The sequence below is a fragment of the Leucoraja erinacea genome, chromosome 12 (genome assembly GCF_028641065.1).
Source record: "Leucoraja erinacea ecotype New England chromosome 12, Leri_hhj_1, whole genome shotgun sequence".
Taxonomy (NCBI): Eukaryota; Metazoa; Chordata; class Chondrichthyes; order Rajiformes; family Rajidae; genus Leucoraja; species Leucoraja erinaceus.
The window spans coordinates 17,281,868-17,307,311 of NC_073388.1; the positions used below are offsets into that span (position 1 = coordinate 17,281,868).

A 25,444-nucleotide genomic window follows, 5' to 3' on the forward strand; every position below is an offset into this window, starting at 1 on the left:
TTCCAGATTCAATCACCCTCTTCCTGATCATGTCATAATTGATACGAGTAGAATTAGGCCATTCGCAAGTCTACTCTGCCATTCAATCATGGCTGATCTATATCTCCCTTCTAACCCCATTCTCCTGCCTTCTCCTCATAACCTCTGACACCTGTATGAATCAAAAAATTTGACCTGATCCCCTCTAAACCTTATACTGCTTACCTAAAATCTAAGCCCTCCGATCAAAGAAATCATGCCAACTGTTTTTGACTAATCCCTGACTTTTCTGGTGTAGAATAATTCTGTCGTCAGTTGGTCTTGGCATCATGTTCGCCACAGCTAGTGCTCTTCTCCTTGGAGTTACCAACCTTATCCCTGCTGCCCTCTTGAATAAAAGTATCACATTTACTGTTCTCCAGTGACTTGACACATCACCTCACCAGATTTAAAAATCGGTTGTAACCTTGGCAATCTATTTTCTTGCCTCCCAAAGCAGCAGCCTTCACATAGGATAGCAAAATCTACAGAATTTAAATGAGTATCTGCAACTTTTTGTGTGCGCAATCATAGTTGAATTGGTCTTGCTTGCACTTGAGGAAATTTGTTTCAAACTCTTTAGGTGCTATATTTAGGTGTGCATGTACATAACAAGAATGAAGTCAAGATTGACTCAAGCCACTGTGAACTATGGATTTGTGCTTTCTTTCTTGGAGTGAACATTGAATCTGTACAATGCTCCAATCTTCAGATGATATTCCATAATAACAGAGCTAAAAAAAATCAAACAAAACATTGATTTCTTTTCCAGAAACTTAAAATTAAAAATATATCTGATTTAATTCACAAGCATGGTTAATATTTTAAACCTGTTTCTTCATAATGTTCTTTGCTAATGTCTGGGCGTGACAGATTATTTATATACTTTATGATGCGTGTTTTTTAATGTGGAAAACACGATGAGAAAATGTGTTGAATTTGTTTCAAAAGGTAGACAAGTAGCCCAAGTTAAAGAAGAAATGCAATCTTAACACTTGAAACAGGCTCTTTTTGTTTTTTGATTTTTAAGGGAAGTGAGCATGGCATCAACTTGTCCTGCCTTAATTATTTGTTGCCATCTTTTAATACCTCATCAGTTTTCATTTACAAGAAAAAACAAAGCATAAGAATTATTTCCCTTAACTTATTGTTTTCTACTAACTTTTAAATTTTGCCAAGCACACTAGAGGTAAAGCTTCCAAGAAATGTTTTAGGTATCCAATCACAAATTTTGGCTTAAAAGGGGCACCGTTACAGTCCACCATCTAACAGGAATTGGATAATTATTTTCTTATAAGAACAAGACTGCAAATGCTGGTTTACAAAAGGAAGCACACCAAATACTGGTGTAACTCAGTGGGTCAGGCAGCATCGCTGGATAAGATGGATAGGTGAAGTTTTGGGTTTGGATCCTTCTTCAGACTGATTGGAGGGGTGAGGGGGCAGGAAGAAAGCTAGAAGAATAGAGGGCAGAAAAACAAAGGCAGGTGAGGGGTTGATAGGTAGATGGTTGAACAAACACCCGGTGTGAGACAAAATTATTAGAGAGTTGCGAATTGAGAAGATATGGTGATTGATGAAGTTTGAATTGTTTAGGAATGTAGATTAAGGGATTGGTACAAGGTCAGCGAGCAGGAGAGGGGGCTATTGATGAATGAAAAGTGGGGGCGTTGTGCAAGAGAAAGGAAGAGGGAGAATTTTGTAGAGATTGCCTAAATTCAATGTTCATACCATTGGGTTGTAAGCTGCCCAAGTGCAATATGAAGTGTTCTTTCTGCTCTTGTCGGCCTCAAAAGGCAGTCCGTTTATGTTCCAATGTTACAGACCAATCATCGATTGTCTATTTCTACAAATATTGAGTGTTCCCAGCATTTTGCATTAATAGTTCAGATTTTCACTGTGTTGTTTTACTTTGATTTTCATACTTTCGTTCCTTGGTCCATATCAACGCGAATGCTAAATGGTTACCGAATTAGAAAGGCTGTCCAATCAATCAATCAACCTTTATTGTCATCTTGCAAGCAACAGTTGTACAGTGCAAAATGAGAAGACGTTTCCCAGGGAATAGCGGAGCATCAAACATGAAATTTAAAACATTTCACACGTAATAACACTAAAAGCAATCCAGTCCCTGATGGAACAGTATAAATAGTTAAAGCAGGTAAAACACAACGTTAAAATACAATAAACCAATCATAAAAATGTCCAGGGCAGCTGATTTGAGTGGCCAGTGCCAGTTATTAAAGTGTCGAACCTGAAGTGTTCTTGCCAACACGGACTGACTGCGGTCTCTCTGTCAGAAAGTCCAAGATCCAGTGACACAGGGTGGTGTTGAGGCCCAGCAGGGTTAGTTTCTCCACAAGTCTCTGGGATGATTGGTGTTAAATGCTGAGCTGAAGTCAATGTACAGGATTCTGGCCATTTTGCATTGCATATATTTTTGTATGGCCTTGAGACCAGTTATCCGGTTGTTCTTGACATTAGTAGGAATGTTTAATCAAGTTCCAGTTGGAAATATCTAATATTTTGTGTTTTTATAGAGTTGAAAAAAAAGAGAGGGCAAGATTAAAAACGGTGAAATTCCATGCCCGTCCTGGAGTAATTGAAATGAAAGGGGTAAGTTGAACTCAAACACAGATAACCAGTATTTGGGAGATTTCAGAAGTTTGTGACCTTTTTTTGCTCGATTGTGTGTCATCTTCCAATCGCATCATCATTTCCGAGATCCATTCACGTTTCACAACTGTATGCTGATTGGTAAATTTGTATTATACGGAACTGAAGTACCAGGAGAAAGATCAATTAATAATAATCCATAAGGTCTGCAAAGGTGTTGTTCATTGTTGTGATGTGTGGATGGAATGAGCAGATGTTAGAGTAGCTTTGCAGATGGGACCAGTTGAAGCCACTTCTCTGGGTGACGAGCACCAAGGGAGTAAGCATGGACTGACAAGCCTTGTCTGATTGCGGTTGCATGAATGCATTGTTCTATCATGATAAAGTTCATTGATAACCTTTTGGTAGCCTGTAAATCTTCTGATTTGTCCCAGGCTTCACCTTAAATTTGACACATGGTCTCGTGCTCCCGCTTGGAAACAGTTCTTCATTCTGTACTTTCATTCCTGCAACAAAAACAAAATAAAATGAAACCTCCAAGTTCATAAAAAGTGTTCTGTTTCAGTATCTGGTTATTGAGCGGTTGAGACCAAAGAGACAAGAGATCGTAGTCCTGATTTAATAGGAAGAAAAATTTAAAAGGGACCTGAGATGTAACCTTTTTACATAAAGGCTGGTGGGTGTATGGAACGAGCTGCCGGAAGAGGTAGTTGAGGCGGGTACCATCGCAATGTTTAAGAAACCTTTAAACAGGTACATGCATGGGATAGGACTAGAGGGATATGGGCCAAACACAGGCAGGTGGGACTAATTTAGATGGGACATGTTGATCGATATGGGGAAGTTGGGCTGAAGGGCCTGTTTCAATGCTCTATGGCTCTATGACTTGAGTCAGTGAAATGTCTTGTCTATATGTGCTCGCATTTATCCACATTATCATATTCGTGCCTTGTCTTGCTCTTTTCTCGGATGCACTCATTCCCACTCTAACACATCACATAAGCCCCCGGTTGAGTTCTCCCTTGCAGTCACTAATTCTCAGATCTGACTCTTCTTCTAACAAATGAGATACATCACCCTCATAGATTAAAGAGAGAATCCCAGATAATGGAAATTATAACAAGATAATTCGTCACAAGGGCAAGAGCAACCAAATGGATGGGAGTGTAGCTTTGAGCTGACCCTTTCTGGCAGATGCACAGATCCTTCACCAGACAACTCCACTCAACTAGGTGGGTGGCCTTGTAGTGCACCATTCACTTAGCCTAACATCCAGGGGCATTTTGAGTGCACTGATTTTTACTCCAATCTTACAGCTAACATTGTCATTTAAAGATAAAGAATCTTCTCCCATTTCTGTTTTCAAACTTGCTTTTCAGAGATAAAAAGTCATAGTGTATTTTAACCTGCATGTGTATGACCATTTTATTATAAATGAATACATCTCTCTTACCTATGAGATCTTTCAGGACTGCACTTTTTCAACCATTAACATTGCTCAATCTAAAATCTATTTGCACCTATTAAAAGTTCGGATGCAAGCCTTGACATATCCAAAAACGTACTACCTTGCTGTTTTAGCATGCACCGATCCCAAAATTAATTATTTTATTTCTCATTTCTCATTTCTCAGACCCATTCAAATAGTGATGTCAGTTCTTTAGCTGAGATCAGACTGAATATGGGAACATAGTCTCTGTATTAACTCTAACACGTGGTTTTGCAAACCCTGGCTAATGTGACCTTTGCTTTCAATAAAAGAAAAGATTAGGTTTGGAAAAAAGGAAGTGGTCTATCATTCAGTGACAGTTTTGCTGCCGCCTGGTCCTCAGAGACTCAAATTTAAAATTCACATCCTAATTTTTTTTATGATTTAATGGCCTTGAAATCTCAAGATTAAACCATCTTCAGCCCCATAAAACTTCTAAGAAACCTGTTTTTCCATTCTCTCTCCCATCTCCATTGGAAACATCATTTTGTACCCTTTCCATTGTTGCCTAGATTGGCTAACTGGGTTCAACTATGTTTTAATACCTCCTTAAGTACCTCTGCTTTTCCATTCCCCGTTTCCTTTGATGTTCCCTTTATTCACCATTATCATGAACACATTCCCCCCACCCCCATGTCTTTTATTACTGCATCTGTTGTTGACTGATTACGTAATTGCAAAATGCCTTGAGATATTATATTCTAGGTGGTGTGTAAACGCAAGTTCTTGGCAATGGTGTACAGCTGCTCTAAGCTCTTTAAATATTTATTGTGAACAGAAAAACTCCTTTAGCAGAATTGCATATTTTCAGATTCTTGTTGATGACACATCCCCATCCATCTAGTATCTGCTCATGCCTGCATGTCATCTAATAGTCATGATTTCCAATATTGTCTTTTGATGCATCTGACTTTTGAGGTTTTTATCGCAATATGATTTTAAAGTATCTGTTTCATTCCAGACCAACATTCTATAAATTTGAAAAAGCAAGATACTATTTTTGTTTTTTTAGTAATCTGAAATGAAAGCAGAAGATGTAGGAAGTACGCAGCATTGTATGTGGAGAACTCTGGAGAAAATGTTTTTTTCTCTGTCATGGGTGTTGCCTGACCTCGGTATTTCCAGCATTTATCTGTTTTATTTCATTTCCAACATTATCTTTGGGTGTGTGAGGAGACGCATCAAAATCATCCTATTCTTTGTTTATCGTAGACCTTGGAAATGAGGGAGGAGAGATGTAACTTTAGGGGGGAGTTTATATGTGGTACCAAATGGGGGATATTCCCCTTGAAAGGCTGCAGAGAAATGTACAAGCTGGTGCTAACTATGTGGTGTGTACTATTCGGGGAATGTTGATACATTGTAGTGGGGAGCATCACTCATGGTTCATGTTACGGCATAGAAGCGGTTATCCCTGGGTTGGAAGTAGATGGGTAGTATTATTTGCATCTTTTATCTCATTGTAATATTATCCTGGGAGGAGTCTTTTTAAGTAATAGATCATAAGCTTGTTAAGTTAGAACTTTGGTTTGTTTTAGGTTTGTTTTAGTTTTACGGAAACAGGCCCATCAGCCCACCAAGTCAGCGCCAACTAGTGACCGCCCCTTACACTAGTTCCATCCTACATACTTGGGACAATTTACAGGTCAATTAGTCAACAAACCTGCATGTCTTTGAAATGTGGGAGGAAACCAGAGCACCCGGAGAAAACCTTCATGGTCACAAGGAGAATGTACAAACTCCGTGCATGCAGCACCCGTAGTCAGGATTGAACCTGGGTCAGTCGCTGTAAGGCAGCAACTCGGTCGCAGTAGACACAAAAGGTTGGAATAACTCTGCTGGACAGGCAGCATCTCTGGAAAGAAGGAATGGATGACGTTTCGGGTTGAGACCCTTCTTCAAACCCTTCTTCAGTCCTTCTCCAGAGATGCTGCCTGTTCTGCTGAGTTACTCCAGCTTTTTGTGTCTTATGATCGGTTTAAACCGGTATCTGCAGTTCTTTTCTACACAACTCTATCGCTAAGCCACTGCGCCACCCAAATGGTGATTAATTAGCAAGGTGATTTTTTGGAATGGCAGAAGCTACTGAAATCAAAATCTTTTGCTGCTCTTCTGGCTGTGATACGTCATGGCTACTTTGGATCTACATTAAATGGATTTTTTTTTCTTGAGTTTCACTACCAAAGCCTTTGGTACTCCTGTCATGGTACTTAACTTCAACAGGAGTATGAAAAAGATTAATGACTTCCTCTGACTGCAGGTTTAGTTGTGATCTTGAAGTGAAATTTGAAGTGATTCAGACTAACTAGGAAGGGAACATTTGCAATTGGCTACACTTGTGCTTCATTTGAATTGGTTCAGTGCAACCAAAGTGCCCGTGCAGTGCAGCTCAATTGCTTAATCCTGCGGCTGGTCTGGAATGGTTTCATCTATTACTTTTTTTTCTATAATGTTATCATTTCAAACATTCCTCTTTAGTTAAATCTTGTAAACCTGGTGATGCAGTGACTTTAAATTGAGATTTTTTAAATACTTCTTCGGTCGATGCCACAAGCAGATATCAGATGTTAAGTAATAGTAATAATGAATGGGGATGGAGGCAGATAAAGGGGATTAGCTGGGTAGGTCTCTGGAGTGAGTTGATGCTATGTAGGTTGGGATCTCTACAGAGTGACAGAGATCATTAATATCAAGCTATTGACTTAAAAAATCTGCTCTTTGTCCACCTTGGTGCTTTTTAATATCTTGTAACTACATGCAACAATTAAATACTCTCTTATATTGAAATTACCTTTGTTTCTGCAATGGTCCAATTTAGAAGATTGAGACCACATGTGTCCATTTAAATAATTTGAAGGTACATACCAATTGGACCACGAGAATTGCTAATTATCTGACTATGGTTGGAAAATCCCGGTCAACATGTACTGGACTGTTCTACTGGTTGGCATGGCTATCTGTTGACATTATGAACCATTCAATGGTCATGGATTTCATTCGTACAATATAATAGAAAGACAGCATTCATTTTATACAAGTATCCCAAACACCTTATAGGGACATGATGTTTCAGTGCAGATCGATCCTACATGAAATGCTGGAAATGGAGGGTGCACATATGCTTGAAATTTAATCAATGCTTCAGTGTTTCTAAAGAGCCTAAATGAGTAATGGGGAACATTCATTTATTAAAATGTGACTGCCTGGCTATGTTAAAGTCAAATTTGGATGGCTATCTCCAAAAGATGAGATGCAGTGCAGAAGCCAAAGTTCACTTGTATCTAGAAGGTCACTTACCAAGTCACTGCTTTTCCATATTTACAACATGTTTTGCATGAATGATACATCCATTTGTCCTCCTGTGTCCTCCATCCTCTTCTCCTTCACAGTCATCCAGAGCCAAGCGTAAAAAGAGCTTCCTCTTGTCTCGAAAGCTTGCATTCTACAAGAGCAAAGAGAATATTGTGCAGGAGCACACAGGTGACCATGACCGTAAGTAACTGTGTAGGTTTACATGAATTCTGATTGGAAGGAACAGGGTGCTGTAGCCATTAAAGTAACATGTCTGTACTAAGGTTCCAGTGTTCTCATCGGGGCCCCAGCAGTTTCACACTTGAATGGATTTACAAAAATTTTACAATGAGCAGATTGAGACATTGTATTTTCACATTAAAAAAAATTGCTTTATTTTATTAATTTGTACAAAAATTGTCACCATAGAGGCAAAATTATATTTGTCCAATCTATTTCAAAACGAACACACAATTTAAATTTGACATCCTTGCAATTCAATATGAAAGCCCATTGTGTACCAATTAAGAGCACTGACATCCTTATTACTAACTGCAGTGGTCCTGATCTCTGTCTCTATACTGCTCTTTCACTGCAGGTCCAGCTGCTAATTCACTGCTCTCCTCTCTTTCTGTATCTCTGTTTCTGTATTATTTCTAATTTTTTGCTATCCGGTGATTGGATCCAGGAGTTCCCTGGATTGAGTGATGACTATTACGGGATGAAGAACCTGAGTAAGTGAGAGACTAGTATTTGTGAATGTAAAATCACAAACATCTGAGTTTAAAATCTGTGTTAATGCCACACTTCATTTTCTTGCTTCCACCGTCACCTCAAGTGATTTAATTAATTCTCCCAATGCCATACGTCCTTTAGGCCAGTCTTCCTTTATTATATCATCTTCATTATATAGAGACAACATTGCAATTTAGCTAGTTAAAAATTCTGGGTTTTATTCGCTGTTTCATTCTACAAAACCATATTGCACTATATACATATTATATTAGTGCAACCTAGATCATAAAAGAGAGAACAATGTCCTTGAGTTTTTAGTTGAAAAATGTATGAATAGTTTCTGTAAAAATATAAGTTTTAGTGACAGTGTAGTTTGTATGCAGTTTATAAAATGAGAATTGAAAAGTGAACAAGCGTCGCTGTTTAAAGTTTTGTGGATATGCTTGACAGGCACTTGCAGACTACTTGCTGTGGTACTTGCATGTGCTGGATGGGTCACACAGGGAGTGATGCTTACCCTGCCATAAGAACAGTTACAGCTGGACACCAAACACCAGGCCAGGGCAGATTTGCAAGAATAAAATGAACATCGTCTAAGTATGGGTGGCATCGCAGAACAAATTAATTTTTCAGTAATGAGTAGTGGAATCAAGAAGCAGAGGACATAGGTTTGTGAGTGGGAAAATATTTAATAGAAATCGGAGTGGCAATTTTTTAAAATGCAGAGTGTGGTAGGTATATGGAACAAGCTGCCAGAGGAGGTAGTTAAGGCAGGTACTATATTGTACAACGTTTAAAAGACATTTGGATGGGTACATGGATATACATTTAGAGGGATATGGCTGAAATGCAGGCAGGTGAGACTAGTATCGATGGGGCACCTTGGTCGTCATGGGCAAGTTTGGCAAAAGGGCCTAATTCCATGCTGTGACCCCTAGAGGGACACTGCTATATTCACACTAAACTAGGAATAGCCTAGATCCATTTAAAAAATATTTTGGGCCCACAACTGACACCAGGTAAAGGGCAACAGATAAAGTGTCCTCCATAATGTTTGGGACAAAGACCTATCATTTATTTATTTGCCTCTGTACTCCACAATTTGGAATAGAAACAATCACATGTGATTAAAGTGCACATTGTCAGATTTTATTAAAGGGTATTTTTTATACATTTTAGTTTAATCATGTAGAAATTACAACTGTGTTTATGCATAGTCCCCCCCCCCCCCCCCCATTTCAGGGCACCATAATTTATGGGACACATGGCTTTACTGGTGTTTGTAATTGCTCAGGTGTGTTTAAATGCTCCTTAATGCAGGTATAAGAGAGCTCGCAGCACCAAGTCTTTCCTCCAGTCTTTCCATCACCTTTGGAAACTTCTATTGCTGTTTATCAACATGAGGACCAAAGTTGTGCCAATGAAAGTCAAAGAAGCCATTTTGAGACTGGGAAACGAGAATAAAACTGTTAGAGACATCAGTCAAACCTCAGGCTTACCAAAATCAACTGTTTGGAACATCAATAAGAAGAAAGAGAGCACTGGTGAGATTACTAATTGCAAAGGGACTGGCAGGCCATTGAAGACCTCCACAGCTGATGACCGAAGAATTCTCTATAATAAAGCAAAATCCCCAAACACCTGTTCGACCGATCAGAAACACTCTTCAGGAGTCAGGTGTGGATTTGTCCTCAGAAGATTTCACGAACAGAAATACAGAGACTACACTGCAAGATGCAAACCACTGGTTAGCTGCAAAAATAGGATGGCCAGGTTACAGTTTGCCAAGAAGTACTTAAAAGAGTTCTGGAAAAAGGTCTTGTGGACTGATGAGATTAAGATTAACTTGTATCAGAGTGATGGCAAGAGCAAAGTATGGAGGAGAGAAGGAACTGCCCAAGATCCAAAGCATACCACCTCATCTGGGAAACAGGGGTGTTATGGCTGGGCATGTATGGCTGTTGAAGGTACTGGCTCACTTATCTTCATTGATGATACAATTGTTGACGGTAGTAGCATAATGAATTCTGTAGTAGCAACATGACTACTTTCATTTACATGACATTGCTGTGTCCCAAACATTATGGTGCCCTGAAATGGGGGGACTATATAATTTCTACATGGTGAAATCAAAATGTATAAAAATGGCCTTTATTAAAATCTGACAATGTGCACTTTAACCACATGTGATTTTTTTTCTATTACAAATCTCAAATTGTGGAGTACAGAGACAAATAAATAAATGATGGGTCTTTGTCCCAAACAACTGTAGTTTTGCAATATTAAAAACCAGGTGTTGATCTTTGATCTGAATGTTCTTCAAGTCCACGTGAAAATATTCAGTGTGAGGATTGTGCAGGAACCGACCATGTCACAATTTATTCAGAAATGTGCTCAAAGGACGATCTGGCCATCTGTCATTTGCTCCTTCGTAATCTGTAATACTGACAATTTGCCTTTTATTTTTACAGAGTGTATGACGTCCAACACCAGTGACAGTGAAAGCAGCTCCAGTAAGTAACTCCTAAGGTATTCTTCATCTATTTCCCATCCTTTATTAGAATTCGGTTATACATCATGAAATCCCATCATTTATTTATTTGCCTCTGTACTCCACAATTTGAGATTTGTAATAGAAAAAAACACATGTGGTTAAAGTGCACTTATCAGATTTTAATAAAGGCCATTTTTATAAATGTTGGTGTCACCATGTAGAAATTACAGCAGTGTTTATACATAGTCCCCGTCCCATTTCAGGGCACCATTATGTTTGGGACACAGCAATGTCATGTAAAGGAAATAGTCATGTTTAGTATTTTGTTGCATATCTTTTGCATGCAATGAGTGCTTGAAGTCTTCGATTCATGGACATCACCAGTTGCTGGGTGTCTTCTCTGGTGATGCTCTGCCAGGCCTGTATTGCAGCCATATTTAATTTTTGCTTGTTTTCGGGTGTAGTCCCCTTCAGTTTTCTCTTCAGCATATAAAAGGTATGCACAATTGGGTTCAGATTGGGTGATTGACCTGGCCACTCAACAATGTACCATTTTGTAGCTTTGAAAAACTCCATTGGTGCTTTAGCAGTATGTTTGGGATCAATGTCTTGCTGTAGAATGAACTGCCGGCCAATGAGGTTTGAGGCCTTTGTTTGAACTTGAGCAGATAGGATATGTCTATACCCTTCAGAATTCATTATGTTACTACCATCAGCAATTGTATCATCAATGAAGATAAATGAGCCAGTACCTTCAGCAGCCATACATGCCCAGGCCGTAACACCCCAACCACCGTGTTTCACAGATGAGGTGGTATGCTTTGGATCTTGGGCAGTTCCTTCTCTTTCCATCACTCTGATATAAATTAATCTTCATCTGTCCACAAGACCCTTTTCCAGAACTGTAGTTGCTCTTTTTAGTACTTCTTGGCAAACTAACCTGGCCTTCCTATTCTTGCGGCTAACCAGTGGTTTGCATCTTGCAGAGTAGCTTCTGTATTTATGTTCATGAAATCTTCTATGGACAGTGGTCATTGACAAATCCACTGACTCCTGAAGAATGTTTCTGATCTGTCAGACAGGTGTTTGGGGATTTTTCTTTATTATAGGGAGAATTCTTCTGTCATCAGCTGTGGAGGTCTTCCTTGGCCTGCCAGTCCCTGTGAGTTTCGTAAGCTCACCAGTGCTCTCTTTCTTCTTAATGATGTTCCAAACAGTTGATCTTGGTAAGCCTAAGGTTTGGCTGATGACTCTAACAGTTTTATTCTTGTTTCTCAGTGTCATAATGGCTTCTTTGACTTTCATTGGCACAACTTTGGCCCTCATGTTGATAAAAGGTTGTGAAAAGACTGGAGGAAAGACTTGGTGCTGAGAGCTCTCTTATACTTGCATTAAGGAGACAATTAAACACAACTGAACAATTACAAACGCCTGTGAAGCCATGGGTCCCAAACATTGTGGTGCCCTGAAATGGAGGGACTATGTATAAACACAGCTGTAATTTCTACACGGTGAAACCAAAATGTATTAAAATGGCCTTTAATAAAATCTGACAATATGCACTTTATCCACGTGATTTTTTTCTATTATAAATCCTCAAACTGTGAAGTACAGAGGCAATTAAATAAATGATGTTGTTTTGTCCCAAACATTATGGAGGGCACTGTACCTACAAGTTTTGTCCTTGGATGAGACGGCCACTCCAAAAATTAATGATGCACACATGATGTGGAAACTACTTAACATTTGATGGTTGAAACTGAAATTATGCCATCAGTCCAGGCTGCCTTGATCTGAACTAAAGAGGTTTTACTTAGTGTTATTGGAGCTGAATAGAGACAGGTTTTCAACGAACAGTTGACCTGGACCATTTATTTTGATGTATTCCTCCAACATTGAGCAACCAATAAATTCTGTGCTGGAATAAGCAGTTCAGCCCAGAAGTTGAAGAAGGAGCACTTTATTGTTTTTAATTTGTTCCACCTTCAATTTGCCTTGCATGAGATATTTACCAGAGACTCAATCTATATCTTTCGGGTTTTTTAAACGACAAATTCTCATGAGCACGTCCATTAATAACTCTTTTGAGTATTCCAATTACTACGAGCTAAATAGGTAGAAACTAAATTTCTACTGTGCAAGCAGGCAGTACAGAAAATTATTGACTGTTAGATGGGAAAATGGAAGGATGAGGAAGGGATGACAAATTAATGAGAAGAGAACCATTTGTAATGTGTTCCTATTATTTTACAGAGGGCCAGGATGATGCAGTTCTGTCCTATGAGGCAGTGACACGCCTAGAGAGTAAGTAGATCTTTTCATTATTTTAAATTGCAGGAGGTTGTAATATTATGCACCAAAAATAGTGTCATTATTTGGGTAGGTCTAATAAAGTGATGGAATGTGATTTTAGATCTGATGTAAATGTTGTTATAATTTAACAAGAGGATGCTCAAGTCTGCAGTGGCTCTAGAAGGCAAATGATCAGCATCTCCTCAAAGACAACTAGGGCTGAAAGGAATTGTTGGCCTTAATAATGTTCTCAGAATGAAATAGTAATTTTCTGAACTAGCCTGGAAACTGACTGTTGTGAACATTCTGTGAAATTGCAGTCTTGTCCTTAGAGCTCCAGTTTTGCTTGAAACAGCTACCTGTGTAACTGCCTTCATAATAGAATGAGGCCTTTCCTCTTTTGCTGTTGCCAGACAGGCCATCTTGTCCTTCAAGTCTTTGCTACTATTCATTAAGATCATGGCTGACCTTCAATGTCAGTGTAATTTCCCTGCATTTTCACCACTCTTCTTGATTTCCTTATCTGGAAATCCATCAACCCGTATGTTGAACGAAGCTAAATGATTGAACATTCACAAACCTCCGGGGCAGAGAATTCCAAAGATTTGTCACATTCTGCATGAATATAAGTACATTACTTATGACATCTTCAAGTCAATGTCGTTTTTACCTTGCACACTAACATTCAGTTAATAGTTACACATCAAAAAATGGATGTCTCTGCAGCTATCCCTGGGGATGAAAATTAATCACCCATTACAAATCTTTGCTTTCTATCCTTCTGCAATTTTCATAATTTCCTCTCTATCCTACTGCCAATAATGTCTTCACCAACTTTGTTACCACTTAAAAAAAAATACATGGGTTAGTTAAAAGTAGAATTTGTCTTTAGGAATCTTTAATGAATCAGCCATTTCCACTGTCTATTGTTTTTTTTTATTTAATTATTATTTCAAAAAGCATCCCCAACACCAAGCATGTAAATCAGCATGTAGTTATTAGGTATGCCGTTGCACTGCTTTATGATCAAGGGTGTCACATTTACCACCTGTTTATTGCTGGCATCAATTCAATTGTGATATTTGTTACATTCGGTGAGAGAGATGTTGCAAAAATAGACCTTGCCCTTGCATGTGAATGGCTGCAAAAACAGATGAATAGCACAGCCTCTGAAAGGAATCACTTCAGGTGATAAACAGATTGTTCTTTAATGTCTTTTAAAATAATTGAATGAGGTCAACTCAACGTACAAGAAATCTACAATTTCAAGGGCATCTGCATTTACATTGATTTAAAATGATATAGAACATAGAACCACATGGTGCAGGAACAGGCCCATCAGCCCACAATGTCTGTGCCAAACTAATCTTATCTGCCTGTGGATTATCAATACACCTCCATTCCCAGCATTTCCATGTGCCTATCTAAAAGCTACTTAAACACCACTATTGTATCTAATGTGAATGTAAAGTTTGCTTATATAGTTGCACATTGCTACAGACAAGAAAATCTGTGCAAACTCCAGAGGAAGTAAAAAAGGAAGAAAGTCACCCAACTCTCACTTTACTGAGACCTTCCAAGTACAGCCTTTCAAGGCTTACATAAGATGGGAAGTTCGCTCTTTAGGGTGTTGAGTCTAAAAGACCTGATTTTATCAAACAGGCAGGTTTTGAACAGATGGCCTTTATTGTTTTGAAAATTCTCGCAATAAATTTTTTTACATATTAAGTCATGGGATGTGAGTACAACTGAACATGTAAATTTAACTCTGCGGGCAGTTAAGAGTCAATGACATTGGTGCGTCAGTAGTTGCATATAGTTCATGCCAGATAGGGATGGTAGATTTAATTCCCTAAATAAATTTGTAAATCGGATATGTCTTTACGACAGTCGCGTACTTTCACGGTAACTTTTATTGATACAGCCTTTAAAAAACGTTGCCCTATTACTTGAATTCAAATTCCTCAACTATCATGATGGGATTTAACGTTGTGTATCTGGGTCAGTGCACCATGAGTTTCGATGGTACTTCCATATCCTGTTCTTTGGCATTAATTATATGATTTATTTAATAAGTGCTGCTTGTGATGAGTTGTTTATTGCCCAAACTATTCTCACCAGCAGTAGCATTCAACCTTGGACTTTGAGCGTCAATGGCAAAAAGAACATTTATTGCTTTTCCTCAGTTATCCTAAGAAGATGGCTGGCTGCCTTTTCCTTAATCACAGTTAGAGAATTGGAAAGCACAGATACAGGTCTTTCGGCCCAACTACCTTGTCAACCTTTAAGCACCCTTTTACACTAATCCCATTATTTTCTCCTCAATTTGATATTAAATTCTACCACAACATCATACATTGGGGCAATTTACGTTGACCAATCAACATGTGTGCACCAAGTAACATATTTTGGGATGAAAGAAGAAAGTGGTGCACCCGGGACGCATTGGCGATCATTTTCCAATGTTCTATAGATTCTGGATCAGTTCCTATGGATTGGAGGGTAGCTAATGTTATCCCACTTTTCAAGAAAGGAGGGAGAGAGAAAGCAGGGAACTATAGACTAGTTAGCCTGACATCGGTGGTGGGGAAGTTGCTGGATTTGATTATCAAAGATGTAATAGCATCACATTTGGATAGCAGTAACCGATCGGTCCAAGTCAGTATGGATTTACAAAAGAGAAATCATGCTTGACAAATCTTCTGGAATTTTTTGAGGATGTAACAAGTAAAATGGACAAGGGAGAGCCAGTGGATGTTGTGCACCTAGACTTTCAGAAAGCCTTTGATAAAATCCCTCACAGGAGATTAGTGGGCAAAATTAGAGCACATGGTATCGGGGGTAGGGTATTGACATGGATAGAAAATCGGTTGGCAGACAGGAAACAAGGAGTAGGGATTAATGGGTCCCTTTCAGAATGGCAGGCAGTGACTAGTGGGATGCCACAAGGCTTGGTGCTGGGACCGCAGCTATTTACAATATACATTAATGATTTAGATTAATGAATTCAAAGTAACATTAGCAAATTTGCAGATGACACAAAGCTGGGTGGTAGTATGAGTGTGAGGAGGATGCCATGAGGATGCAGGGTGACTTGGACAGGTTGGGTGAGTGGGCAGATGCAGTATAATGTGGATAAATGTGAGGTTATCACCTTTGGAGGCAAGAATGGGAAGACAGATCATTATCTGAATAATAAATGAAAGAGGTCCTTCTGCAGTGGCACAAGGCGCTGGTGAGATCACACCTGGAGTATTGAATGCAGTTTTGGTTTCCTAATTTGAGGAAAAACATTCTTGCTATTGAGGGAGTGCAACGTAGGTTCACAAGGTTAATTCCTGGGATGGCAGGACTGTTATATGATGAAAGAATGGAGCGACTGGGCTTGTTTTCACTGGAATTTAGAAGGATGAGAGAGGATCTTATAGAATAGAAACATATAAAATTAAGCGTTTAGACACGTTAGATTCGAAAAACGTTCCCAATGTTGGGGGTGGTCCAGAACCAGGGGCCACAGTTTAAGAATAAGGGGTAAACCATTTAGAACTGAGACGAGGAAAAACTTTTTTACAGAGTTGTGAATTTGTGAAGTTCTCTGCCTCAGAAGGCAGTGGAGGCCGATTCACTGGATGCATTCAAAAGAGAGTTGGATAGAGCTCTTTGGGGTAGCGTAATCAAGGGATATGGGGAGAAGGCAGGAACTGGGTACTGATTGTGGATGATCAGCCATGATCACATTGGACGGCAGTGCCGGCTCTAAAAGCCGAATGGCCTACTCCTGCACCTTTTGGCTATGTATCTGAAAGAAACACATTCATATTGAGATTCTATGAGAAAATATGCCAAATAGTTGAAGAGTAAAGGGCCTGTCCCACGAGCATGCGACCTGCATGGGGCAAGCGCGACCCAAACCGGAAGCGTGGGCCGCGCGGAGGTCGAGTGATCCCCGTGCAGGGCCGGTCCCACCATCATGCGCCTGCATGTGGCGAGCGCAACCAAACCGGAAACGGGGACCGCGCGGAGGTCGAATGAGTGACGTGAAGTTCGAGCGAAGTCCGCGGGAAGTTCGCGCGTGACGTAAGGCGTCGAGACGCTGCGCACGCCCGTCGAGGCGGTGTGTACGGCATCGAGGCGGCTGCGGGTCGGCAGGCCATTGCCATGCGGAATCTTTGAACACGGTCAGTTTTCCGGAGCCCCGCGTGATGTCGGGACCAGCTCCGCACAACTCCACTATAAGGCCCCGCGAGGCCGTACGGCTCAAGTGACCATGTTAGGTCGCGCTTGTCGCATGCTTGTGGGACAGGCCCTGAATTTGAACTCATGTTTTCCTAATGCATCTCCAGACCTTGTACTCATTGAAGAGGTTGCAGGTTCGTGAAAGATTCTCATTAAAAAGTTTGGACAGTTATGCAAGGTATTTGGTATACACTGCAGCCCTGCACTGCATACATTGAGTGGAACTTTACCTGTTTGATCCTGTTCGCTATGTTGTTTTAAGGTTGTCAGTGTAAATGTCGGTCTCTAATTTTTGTTTTTAAATTTCAGTTCACTATGCTCGACCAATAATAATTCTGGGACCAATGAAGGACAGAGTCAATGACGATCTTATCTCCGAATTCCCAAATAAGTTTGGTTCTTGTGTACCTCGTAAGTACTACTGAAATTTGATATTGTAAATGACATTAAACTCATCTTTTTTGAATCTGTTATCATGGAACTTTCCACATCTGCATATTTAGTTTTAGATGAACATTTATTTTCTATTCACAAAACATGAATGGGTTAAAATGTGAATCTGAATCTGAGGGAAGTATAATTTCTCTGTTCATTTATCGTGAATAAACTGAATCTACTGGGAGGACATGTAATTGCTGACTGTTATAATAGTCAATGGGTCTTCCACTGTGCTTCTGATGAGATTAATGTAAGAGCAGATGCAGCTCCAAGGAAATTCTGGCCAAAGACTGGAAAAGAAGAGAAAATGGTCCAAGATGAAAACATAGTCCTGCAAAAAACGTATAAAGGGGGACCTCTAGTGGCCATAATTTGATGCCCAATGTCAGTGTTGTAGTGTAAACCCTAGTTATGGAGGATCATGGGTGGGTGGGTGTCCGTTATTGCCGATTATCTGCTATAACCAAGTAAGGGATTCGCTCCACCACACTTGGTTCACTACGTGAAATTACAGGTTGTTTTCAAAGACAAAGTTATTTTGCAACAGCTAAAAAAATATTTTTGAAGATAAAAATACTAATGGTTGTTTGTTACATTGTTAAATAGAGTCATTGAACAAATGTTGATCAAAGCAATTGCTTGTGAATTTCAATGATCTCCTGTAGTGTAACTAGCAGCCTGTGTTCTTAAAGAGATAGTAGTGTGAGATTACTGTGGGGACGTTCCATCCGCTGTAACCAAAATCTGTTATAAAGAGGTATGTGATAACAAGAGTAGACTGTATTGGATTTTAATTACACATCTTATGAGATGGTCTGTTTTGCTCCTTGTACCAGGTGCCACGTTTGGATGAAAATCTATTTAGCCCCATTTTCCTATCCTCTCCCATTGCAATTTTATCAAAGTAGCACCTTCATTTTAAAATCTATTTGTTTTTTCCCCCCTCCTTATCTGGCACCATTTCCAAGCCAATAGCTCTGAGATAAGCGTCCTCTGTTGGAACTACCTGTGCATCTCCAGTTTTAGTTGGCCATCAATTTAGTTAGCCCATCAATAGTGGCTGTGCCTTCTTTTGCCATGTAAATTCTGGAATGCCCTCCTTAAACCTGCCTGCGTGTCTCTCTTTCCCAAGGTACTACTTTAAACCTACTTCTCACTCAATGCCAAATTTTGTGGAGGGGAGAAGGTAGTAGAGGGATAACGATGAAACTTAGATAAGGAAGAGCAAAAAGAGTTTTTATGGTGAAGCATTTGGAAGAAGCATTAACATTGGCATGGGCATATTGGACCATATAGCCCATTTTCTTTATGTATATTTTATGCAATTAATTAAATTAAATAACTAATCACATTAATCAACTTGTTTTGCTGCCTTTCAGATACCACCAGATCAAGACGTGAAAATGAAATTGATGGGCAAGATTACCATTTTGTAACTTCTCGGGAACAGATGGAAAAAGACATTCAAGACAATAAGTTCATTGAAGCTGGGCAATATAATGACAATCTTTATGGGACTAGCATTCAGTCTGTTCGAGCTGTAGCAGAGAGGGTGAGTACGGTTGAGGGATATTAAAATGTTTTTATTGACTGTTTACAAAGGAAAGCCTTGTAATTGAAGTTTACTTTAATCATACGATAAGATACTGCCCATGAACTACAAGGGAAATAGTATGGGAAGCTCCCAGTAAAAAGAAAATCTAGCCTTTCACCATATTCACTTCACCATAAAAATACAGATTCATTTTGTCATTGAATAAAAAAACACATAGCAGCAATAACAATGGTAGAAAAAATAAATAGATGCAAGATTAAATTTGTGTTTCCGGTAAAAGCATCAAAATAAATAGTCTTTAGGATATTTTCTAGTGACCATAGACAGACCCATACAAAATGATACACCTGGCACCATGAAAAAATTATCACCACTGGCAACTGTTTTCACTAAAAATATACTTGTTGATGTCTGCGATGGTTCCAAAGGTAAATTACCTGCATAATGCAAAGGCTCTATTATCCAGGCAATCAATATGCTGCTAATTATCAGCTGGCCCAGTCTGCTCCCTTGGTGCTGCACATTGGCAGCCTGGACTGTTCCCTCAGAAGCGCCAGTTATCAGAGCATTCTGGATTGTAAAATGCCAGACATCAAAGCTTTTGCTGTTCTTTGAGCACTTTTTTTCTGCACATTCTGTACCTTCCTGCTGATCTTCTATTCTTGAGATTTTCACGTTGATAAGTATGCTGCACAACAAAAAGCCAGAGTCATAGTGAGTCATAGAATCATACAGTGTGGAAACAGGCCCTTGGGTCCAACCTGCCCACACCAACCAACATGTCTCATCTACACTAGTCCCACCTGCCTGCATTTGGCCCATATCCCTCTCAGTCTATTCTATCCATGTACCTGTCCAAATTATTCTTAACCTTTGCAATGGTACCTGCCTCGGCTACCTCCTCTGGCAGTTCCTTCCATACACCCACCACCCTTTGTGTAAAAAAACAAAAACAAATGGTAAATCTATCCCCTCTCATCTTAAACCTAAACCTATGTCCTCTGGTTTTCAATTCCCCTACTCTGGGCAAGAGACTCAGTGTTAGACACAAAAAGCTGGAATAACTCAGCGGGACAGGCAGTATCTCTGGAGAGAAGGAATGGGTGATGTTTCGGGTCAAGACCCTTCTGAAATATCACCCATTCCTTCTCTCCAGAGATGCTGCCTGTCCCGCTGAGTTAGTCCAGTTTTTTGTGTTTATCTTCGGTTTAAACCAGCATCTGTTGTTCCTTCTTACACGAGAGACTCGGTGTGTTTACCAGATCTATTTCCTCACGATTTTATATGCCTCTATAAGTTTGGTTTGATTTCTTGTCATCATGTTAACCAAATCAGTTACCACTGCTTCACATGCTTTGTGGTCTTAGTTTGGGTGTGAGGTAGTGCCAGAAAGAATATTTGAGTCAGCTATATCTGCTCACCAATCGTAGAAATTAACAGCACAGGAGACAATTGTCATCTGTGCCAGTGAAAAGTGGAACCATGTGAGCAACTCCCACTCCCCATCTGTTGGTCTGTAGTCTTTTAGTAATAGCTCTTCAAGTGCCATCTGGGTATATTATAAATGACCAATGATTCTTGCCACCATTACTCCTTCAGACAGTGAGTGCCAGAATCCCATCATTTTCAGTGTAAATGTTATCATAATTTCTATGCTAATTGTTTCAGTTAACTTTTATGTCCCCTAGCTATTGGTCTCCCAGCCAAGGAAATTGAACCTTCATCTTCATTTTTTCTCTCATAATCCCTGTATCATCTGTCTTGTCTCATTGAGTTGGATACTCAGCAACATGCACTTACATTTCCTCTACGCATTCTTGTCTGATTGCATCTGTTGTGTTGTGACCAAAATTGCACACGGCATTCTGGCTATGTCCTTGTGCTTTATATTGTGGTTCTAGCATGATGTCCCTGCTTCTGTATTTGTTTCAACCAATAAAAGTATCCAGTATACCACCTTAACCATCTTAACTACTCATCTTGCTGCACTCAGAGATGTGTATTCACACACTTCAAGATCTGTTTTAATGTACTTTGTAGCATTTTACCATTTAACAACAAGGTATTTCCTTGATTGTTTGCCCTTCTCATTTGCATTACCTCTCACTTTTCCAGAATAAACTCCTTGGTTACTATGGTTGCCACCTAAACAATCCATTGATACGTTTCTGTAACCTTGCATTTTCTTTCTCAATATCACCGAGATTGTCAATGAAACCAAAATTGTTAAGCTTTATATTTTAGTTCAACTGATTAATGTTATTAAAATACACGGGGTCTGGTGCAAAGCACCTTGGAAGCTCATTGCACACAGTCCTCTAAGCCATTACAACTTGTGTTGAATATTAATCTTTTAAAATGTTCTGATTTATTGCATTTTTCAATGAATTCCATAGGCTTTTACTTGCCTTATCTATATCCAATGTGAGACTTACCTTGCTGGGATTACCTTGCAATCCTACCTTGCTAGGATTCTTGAAGGGAAATGTTTAAATGCACTTACCTCGCTGTCTCTCTTTATTCATTGATTATCAAATATTACCTTGCCTTGGTTAACCCATGCAGGTTGCCCTGTGTGTCTCTAAATACTGAGCTATCCCCCCAATTTTACAGGGTTCGATCATGACCTTCTGTGCAGTCTGTGTGGAGTTTGCACATTCTCCCTGTGGCCGTGCTTTCTCTCTCAACCTAAAACACGTGGATTTCTAGGTTAATTGGCCTTTGTAAATTGCTTCTTCTCTGTAGGGAGTGGATGTGAAAGTGGGATAACAAAAACACCTAGTGTAAACAGATACTTGATAGTCAGCATGGACTCGATGGCTGAAGGGCCTGTTTCCATGCGGTATTTTCAATCAATACAATCAATCAAAATGGATTGGAAAATGATTGTTGGAGCTAATAGCATTTTATCAATTGCTTCTTTATGGAATGTAGGATATACAGAACCGTAGTTCTTGGAAGAGGCCCACTCCACCCACAATACATGATGCCAAGTTAAACTAATCTCTGCCTGCACGTGTCATGTGCCTATCTAAAATCCTCTTCAATGCCACTATCATAATGATACATTTTACAAGAGCTATTTAATGTCCTATGTTTTTCAATTCCAGTATTTGTAATACAATGTTTAATTTCATTGTTTGTAATCAGACAAACAAAGTATTCATTTAGAATCAAACATGTCTTCTGTTTTCACATGCGAGCCAAAAATGTGTGTTTTTTTGTGATAGACTATCGTATTCAGCCATTATGACCTTGTTAATTAGTTTTGCTTTTAGAGCTCACCATCAGGATGCGTATGTTTAATTAACTTCAGGAGAGGATAGCCAAATAATATATTGATTATCTAGCCTTGTAATCTTAATTTTTGAATTGCAACCCATTTCATTGACTTCACACAATTGACGTTGTCACTTTCTTCTGTATAGGGAAAACACTGCATCCTTGATGTGTCTGGGAATGCGATTAAGAGGTTACAGCTTGCACTACTTTATTCCATTGCCATTTTCATCAAACCCAGATCTGTGCAATCCCTCATGTAAGTATGCAATTTTCTCTCTGTGGCTCGAAGAAAGACCATTTTAATTCTAGTATCATGTATTCTAATATTACATTTCATTTATCTGGCTCCTGGGACCAAAGTTGTAAAGAAAAGTAAAGTAGGTAGGTTTACTGAATATTGTCCTCTTGAATAATGCCTTGACGTGAAGCTTTCAACCAGTCACTGTTACATAGAAACATAGAAATTAGGTGCAGGAGTAGGCCATTCGGCCCTTCGAGCCTGCACTGCCATTCAATATGATCATGGCTGATCATCCAACTCAGTATCCCGTACCTGCCTTCTCTCCATACCCTCTGATCCCCTTAGCCACAAGGGCCATCTAACTCCCTCTTGAATATAGCCAATGAACTGGCCTCAACTACCATCTGTGGCAGAGAGTTCCAGAGATTCACCACTCTCTGTGTGAAAAAAGTTCTTCTCATCTTGGTTTTAAAGGGTTTCCCCCTTATCCTTAAGCTGTGACCCCTTGTCCTGGACTTCCCCAACATCGGGAGCAATCTTCCTGCATCTAGCCTGTCTAACTCCTTAAGAATTTTGTGAGTTTCTATAAGATCCTCTCTCAATCTCCTAAATTCTAGAGTATAAACCAAGTCTATCCAGTCTTTCTTCATAAGACAGTCCTGACATCCCAGGAATCAGTCTGGTGAACCTTCTCTGCACTCCCTCTATGGCAATAATGTCCTTCCTCAGATTTGGAGACCAAAACTGTACACAATACTCCAGGTGTGGTCTCACCAAGACCCTGTACAACTGCAGTAGAACCTCCCTGCTCCTTTTGCTATGAAAGCTAACATACCATTCGCTTTCTTCACTGCCTGCTGCACCTGCATGCCTACTTTCAATGACTGGTGTACCATGACACCCAGGTCTTGCTGCATCTCCCCTTTTCCTAGTTGGCCACCATTTAGATAATAGTCTGCTTTCCTGTTTTTGCCACCAAAATGGATAACCTCATATTTATCCACATTATACTGCATCTGCCAAACATTTGCCCACTCACACAGCCTATCCAAGTCATCTTGCAGTCTCCTAGCATCCTCCTCACAGCTAACACTGCCCCCCAGCTTAGTGTCATCTGCAAACTTGGAGATATTGCCTTCAATTCCCTCATCCAGATCATTATAAATATAATAACATCATAAATAGCTGGGGTCCCAGCACTGAGCCTTGCGGTACCCCACTAGTCACTGCCTGCCATTGTGAAAAGGACCCGTTTACTCCTACTCTTTGGGGTATGAGGGTGAGTTGTATTCAGTGGTTATTAAGGTTTTCCCTGTGGCTTGGTATTCCTTAATGTAAAATTTAATAAATTCAGTCCTAAGGAATTAGAGTTGATAGAACTTTATATATTCCTTGCTGAAGAGGCTTCCCGTTAGACTTAAAATAAATTAAACTTTCACTATTCGTTCCTCATTGGAAATTTAGTTTCTTGTTGAGACGTACAGTAGTTACTGGAAATGTTTGAATATGTTTGATTGCTTTAAACCTGTGTGAGTAGTAATTAGGACCACCTGGAAGTCACTGACTGCATCTATAAATGACATTCACTCAAATGCCAGCAGGTGAGCTTCCAGCCAACTTATCTTCACAGCAAGGAAAGAAAATGTACTTAATTTCAATTCCGCCTTTACAAATTATCTCCTTCAAGAACACTTCTTGACGAGTTCCTAGATCAGTTACTTTCAATTTCAATTTCAAAATTGGTACTAAATATCTAATATGCCGCAGGTGGTCAGCACTAATTCTATACTCGTGGGTGGGGGGGGGGGGGAGAAGGGTGGAAACCAGAGCAGTTCCCTGCCTCCCTCAGCAGTGGATTAAAAAAAAAATCCAATTGCACCTCTCCTGCCTGCTGCAGCAGTGAAAAGTTCAGTGTTCCTGTCTTTGTTTTGAAGTGTGTTGGAAGCTGATAGGAAGGAGCAGCCGTCAACGAATCAAAAGGCAGAAAGGCAGCCGGACGCCGCACGGCTGGCTGCAGCCACACAGTTTTAATATATAATAGATATATAGGCAGGCAGTGAAGAAAGCTACAGAAATGTGTGGCAAAATGGCAGGTGAACTTTAATCTGAGCAAGTGTGGGGTTGTTGCACTTCTTGAGGTTGAATGTAAAGGGAATGTATTCAGTTAATGGCAAAACCCTTCAAAGCATTGAGAGATCCTGAGGTTAAAGTCCATAGCTCCCTAAAAGTGGCAACACAAGTATATAGAATGGTAAAGAAGGCATATAGTATCATCTCTTCTTTGGTCGGACATTGAATATAAAAGTCAGGAAGTCATGTTGCACCTTTATATGACTTTGGTTAAGCTCCATTTGGAGTATTGTGTGAGGTTCTGGTTGTGTTACATTACAAGACGGATGTGGAGGCTTTGGAAAGTGTGCAGAGGAGGCTTCCCAGATTGCTGCTTGGATAAGAGGGTATTCGCTCTGAGATGGGTTGGACAAATTTGGGATTATTTTCTCTGGAATATTGGAAGCTGAGAGGAGACCTGATATAAGTATATAAAATAAACACCATAGGTACCCTCAGAATTGGCTTACTCAAGGGTGTTATTCTGACTAGAGGTTGATGACAAGTGGTATTCTTTAGGGATCTGTGTGCAGGGACCTATATAAACAGCTTGGAATAAATGTATTTGGACTGGTTAACATGTTTGCATTAATTGCAGACACTGAAGGACATTAAAGGATAAAACACAATATAGATCAGTTACAGATA

The 25,444-nt window shown here is 39.7% G+C and overlaps 1 protein-coding gene across 9 annotated transcripts in view; it reads left to right on the plus strand.

Moving 5' to 3' along the window:
- Positions 1-25,444, plus strand: part of dlg3 (discs, large homolog 3 (Drosophila)) — a 389,240-nt gene that overhangs the window by 347,870 nt on the left and 15,926 nt on the right. For 8 of the 9 annotated variants that reach the window (XM_055643654.1, XM_055643657.1, XM_055643658.1 and 5 more), the window contains 7 exons: positions 2,559-2,634; positions 7,513-7,615; positions 10,621-10,662; positions 12,897-12,947; positions 17,481-17,582; positions 18,989-19,161; positions 22,593-22,702. In XM_055643654.1, coding sequence (XP_055499629.1) covers positions 2,559-2,634; positions 7,513-7,615; positions 10,621-10,662; positions 12,897-12,947; positions 17,481-17,582; positions 18,989-19,161; positions 22,593-22,702 — 657 coding nt within the window. The remainder of the gene's footprint in view (positions 1-2,558; positions 2,635-7,512; positions 7,616-10,620; positions 10,663-12,896; positions 12,948-17,480; positions 17,583-18,988; positions 19,162-22,592; positions 22,703-25,444) is intronic. The other variant, XM_055643656.1, reaches the window with a different exon arrangement.